This window comes from Camellia sinensis, chromosome 2 (assembly GCF_055761805.1).
Source record: "Camellia sinensis isolate YWXY chromosome 2, ASM5576180v1, whole genome shotgun sequence".
In the NCBI taxonomy this organism is placed as follows: Eukaryota; Viridiplantae; Streptophyta; class Magnoliopsida; order Ericales; family Theaceae; genus Camellia; species Camellia sinensis.
In genome coordinates this window covers 50,855,415-50,860,505 of record NC_138962.1, presented here as the reverse complement: position 1 = coordinate 50,860,505, position 5,091 = coordinate 50,855,415, and the positions used below count along the sequence as shown (strand labels likewise).

General features: G+C 39.0%; 1 protein-coding gene across 1 annotated transcript; it reads left to right on the top strand.

The window, feature by feature from the left end:
- Positions 1 to 2,751: 2,751 nt before the first annotated feature.
- LOC145813640 (uncharacterized) lies at positions 2,752 to 3,597 on the top strand. The gene has a single exon (XM_082909325.1). It carries the CDS (start codon positions 2,752 to 2,754, stop codon positions 3,595 to 3,597), a length of 846 nt encoding a protein of 281 aa, XP_082765451.1.
- The last annotated feature ends 1,494 nt before the right edge of the window (positions 3,598 to 5,091 follow it).

Genomic DNA, 5,091 nt, shown 5'->3' with positions numbered 1-5,091 from the left:
GCTAAAGAGAACCTATTTTGTAACTTGGATTTGAGTTTTGTAGCTTAGGAGCAAATTTGGAAATTCTAGAATTTTACTCTCCGCTAAGCGACAGAACCTGCGCTCGAGCGACCACTCTGTATTTTGCACTCTCGCTCGAGTGACCAAAGGTTGGCTTGAGCGTAAAATGCATGCTCCCAAAAGTTTTCATGTTTGGTAGACCGCTTGAGCACAAAGTGACAAGAGTTGCGCTCGAGCAAAGACCTCAGTCTCACGCTTGAGTGACCGTCGAGCGTGCATCGAGAGAAAAAAATCAAGCAACCAGTACTTTTGCGAAGTTTGCAGACCGCTTGAGCGACCAAAGTTGCGCTCGAGCAACCACTCACGTTTTTGGACCTCCGTTCAAGCGAAGGAAGTTGCACTCGAGCGGGGCCCCTATTTTTAGAAAATTTGACTAAGTGTTGAACAACATGTTTTGGCATCCTTATTTTATCATGGGCAATCCTAGGCCAAGATTAAGACATAATAAAGAGGATAAAGGACTAGAAACACACCAAGAACGAAACACAAGGACTGTAATGAATCCCCGAGCATGTGTTTCAATGTGTACATGTTATGTGTTGATTGTAGGTCATGCACCGTAAGCTATCTGATCTTTCTACCTCATCTGTTCTACAATTGGAGCCATCTGTGAGTAATAACTTTGTAAAGCTATGTTCAACTTTAAGTATTTTCTTAATGATATGATATGATCATTTTCTTAAATGCTATTTTATGACTCATGAATTAATGTCCATTTTTCTGAAATGTATTTGTGACATCCTTAGTTCACATGGCCCTCGCCCGAGGGTAACAATACCGTGGCCAATATGTACGTGGCCCTCGCCCGGGGGTAATAATATCGAGGTTATATATCAATGTGCCCCTTGTCTGGGGGTAACAATACCAAGGCTTATGTTCACGTGGCCCTTGCCTAGGGGTAACAATACCATGGCTACTTGTGCACAAGATGTGGACCTATGTGGTCGTCGGTACCGACTATGCAAAATTGGTATGATATGATAGCTGAATGGATGTACCACATATAACTGTTCTGAATTCTGGTTAAGTATGCGAATTTGAATTTGTATCTGATTTGGAATCTGCTATGGGACATCATTCATTAAATTCTTTACTCTGTTATTATTCACTAGGCTTCTGCTCACTATTTATATTATGTATGTAGGTGAGCAAGCGTGTGACGAGGCCTAAGCTGCTACCTGGAGAGTTTGGGTCAACCAGCCACGGTGCCTCCTGAGGAGGTTGCCTTTTGATATCCAATCAAGTGTATGAAAAGCAAGTCTTTGGGACTTTTGTACTTTCTTATGTTTCATCCGAACATGTTTATAAGTTCTGTATATGTGGGTTTGGTGACATGTGACTAATGTGTATATACGACGTCACTCTTATGTATCTAAGTTTTAAATTTCTGTCTCATATATGTCTACATAGCTCAATGGACTATGTATGTTTCTCTATTTGCTTCCGCTAGCCCCTTATATTTTATCATATTCAGGTCAGAGGCCTTTTGGTAATCCAAGGATTACTGGTCAGTTACAACACTAAACCTATAGGGGCGGGTTTGGGTCGTGACAGAGTGGTATCAGAGCACATGTTATACAATACACACGAGTCCAAATGAGCTATAGGATGTCCTTGAAGGATTAGGGTCATTATATATGCATGTGTAAGTGTGTGTTAAATTTTGTAAATGTGCAACCTGAATCTGAAGATGAAATTATGAACTCAATGCAATTGAAAGAAATGAACTTGCTCCGAACATCGTGAACAAGATTATTCATTTGTTTATTATTGCCTTGTTTACCGATAGCAAATGGAAAATACAAGAAGTAATGATGCCACTGAGTCCTCTATGGCTCAAATAAGCAGAATAGAATAGATGCTTGCAGCTTTGACTGAGGCAATGACATGACAACAGAGGTAACAACCTTTACGTCCACCACCTCTTGTGCTAGTTGAGCCGAAAAACACTAATATTATTGCACTGACACAGAAGTTCAACAAAATGAAGCCGCCAATCTTTTTGGGTGTGATTGAGCCGTTAAAAGACGAAACATGGATGCTAGACACCAAAGAGATATTTGAAGTATTTCTGTGCTCGAAAACTCAGAAGGTTCTTTTGGCCCCTACACACTGAAGAAAGAAGCTAGACGATGGTGGATGCTTGTCCGAGATAATAATAGGACTATGATGTGGAGCCAATTCAAAGTGATATTTTATGAGAAGTATTTTCCCCAATGTTTCAGAGATCGTAAAGTGTCTGAATTCCAAGAACCTAAGCCAAGCAAGATGTCTGTAGCCGAGTATGAGGCTAAGTTCACCGAGTTGGCCAGATTTACTCCTCATATGGTTGACACGAATTACAAAAAAGCACAAAAATTTGAAGAGGGATTAGACCTGGACGTGTTTGATCAAGTAGGCATTCTAAAGTTGTCTACATATGTGGAAGTACTTGATAGAGCATTGATGGCAGAGGCCATTTTGGCAGCAAAGAAACAAGCTCCAGCTCCAACAGCTGAATAAAAGGGTAAAAGATCCAGATTTAATTTCAAGAAGGATCGATCATTTTTAAAAAGGCAGAATACATGATCCTTCAATAGCTCTAGTCAGAATAGTGGATCTATTCCAAACTGTCCCGATTGAGGAAGAAAGTATAAAGGCACATGTTACCATGCATCAGGTGCTTGTTTTCAGTATGGCAAGACTGGCCACATGGTTAGAGAATGTCTGTTGAGATCCGATGATGTTAACCATCCTGCAGCAAGTTCGGCCGGGTTTGCTTTTGTAGCAAGGCCAAATGCAAGAACTAATGCCAGAGGTAACACTGGAAATGAAATGTTAAGGCAAGGAAGAGTGTTCACACTAGTGCCCGGAGATGTACAGAACATCGAGTCTGTGGTGTCAAGTATAATTTCCATTTGTGCCCAAAATGCATATGTCTTGATAGATTCTGGTTCTACACACTCATTTGTGTCGTATGCCTTTTCTAGGAAATTGACTAGACCTTTAGAACCCATGAATTATTTATTGTCCATATTTGTGCCATCTGGGGGTTCTATGGTATGCGCATATGTTTATCCAGCATGTGATATTATGATTGGTGATGTGACATTATATGTTGACTTATTACCGTTGCGAATTGATCATTCTGACTGCATATTGGGTATGGACTGGTTAACGAAGTACTGTGCGACTATTGACTGTGTGAATAAATCTATTGTATTTCAACCACCTGGTTTACCTAAGTTTGTGTTTGTTGGGAATGGAGTAGTTCCTCCCCCATATTTGATTTCTGTCATGAAAGTTGTTAAATTGCTTAGGAAAGGATGTAAGGGTTACGTGTGTTATGTTTTGACTGAGATTTCTGATAATTCTAATGTGGAAACTATTCCTATTGCTTCGGAATTTCCCGATATGTTTCCGAATGAATTGTTGGGTGACTTAATTGATAGGGAGATTGAATTCACTATAGATGTAATACCTGGAACACAACCAATTTCAAAAACCCCATATAGAATGTCAACTTCTGAATTGAAGGAACTAAAAACTCAACTTTGAGAATTATTAGACAAGAAGTTTATCCGACCGAGCACTTCACCTTGGGTGCTCCAGTTTTGTTCGTTAAAAAGAAAGATGGGTCCTTGAGGTTATATATAGATTATTGGGAATTAAATCGAGTGACTATCAAAAATAAATATCCATTGCCCCGAATAGATAATTTGTTTGACCAACTCCAAGGAGCCTAACTCTTTTCAAAAACTGACCTTAGATCCGGATACCTCCAATTGAAAATTAAAGCCGCAGACATAGGGAAAACTGCCTTCCGAACTAGATATGGGCACTATGAGTTTCTGGTGATGCCATTTGGGGTAACTAATGCACCTACAACTTTTATGAACCTAATAAATAGGGTGTTCAAACAATTTCTTAATGATTTTGTTGTGTTTATTGACTCAAAAGTAGGGAAGAACATGAAAATCATCTAAGAACTGCATTACAGACTTTAAGAGAAAAGAAGTTGTATGCAAAACTGTCCAAATCTGAATTCTGGCTTGACAGTGTAGCATTTTTGGGACATGTAATCAACAAATATGGCATATTAGTAGACCCACAGAAGATCGATGCCAAGACCAACCAATGTGTCAAAAGTTAGAAGTTTTCTAGGACTTGCAAGCTATTATCGCCGATTTGTAAAATATTTCTCCAAGCTTGCTTTGCAACTCACTCAATTGACATAGAAAACTACACCATTTGATTAAACTGACCAAAGAGAGTCTGCTTTCCAAGACTTAAAGACCAGGTTAGTAACTGCACCAATTTGAACTTTGCCAAACGATATTGATGGGTTTCAAGTTTACAGCGATGCTTCGTACAAAGGTTTGGGGTGTGTATTAATGCAAAATGAAAAAATGATTGCTTACGCTTCTCGACAACTCCGCCACATGAAAAGAATTATCCAACTCATGACCTTGAACTGGTAGTTGTGGTATTTACTTTGAAGATTTGGTGACATTATCTGTATAGTGTAACTTGTGAAGCATATACAGATCATAAAAGCTTGAAATATTTCTTTTCTCAAAATGAGTTAAATATGAGACAAAGGCGATGGCTTAAATTAATCAAAGATTATGACTTGCAGATTTTGTACCATCTGGGAAAAGCCAATACCGTTGCAGATGCCTTGAGCCGAAAATCCGTTGGCAATTTGTCACGTTTGCTCACCGGTTAAAGGGAATTGTTATGTGACTTGGAAAGAAACGAGATTGAAATTGTGTTGCAAGAACAAGGTGAAGTTTTAGTCACCATTTCTGTCCAACCTGCCATACTAAGCAATTGCAGGATGAATTTTTGAAGAAGATTGTTGATGAAATTGACTCAAAACCAAGGCCAAGATTTGTGTTTGAGAACAATGTGTTGAAGTTTCAAAATCAACTTTGTGTGCCAGATTGTCTAGAATTGAGAAAACATGTTATGACTAAAGCTCACAATTCAAAGTTTGCTATGCACCCAGGAAACACGAAAATGTACAAGGATTTGAAATAGAATTTCTGG

Coding starts and splice junctions, on each gene's coding strand:
- LOC145813640 (XM_082909325.1), top strand. CDS start 2,752: ATGGTTAGAGAATGTCTGTTGAGATCCGATGATGTTAACCATCCTGCA.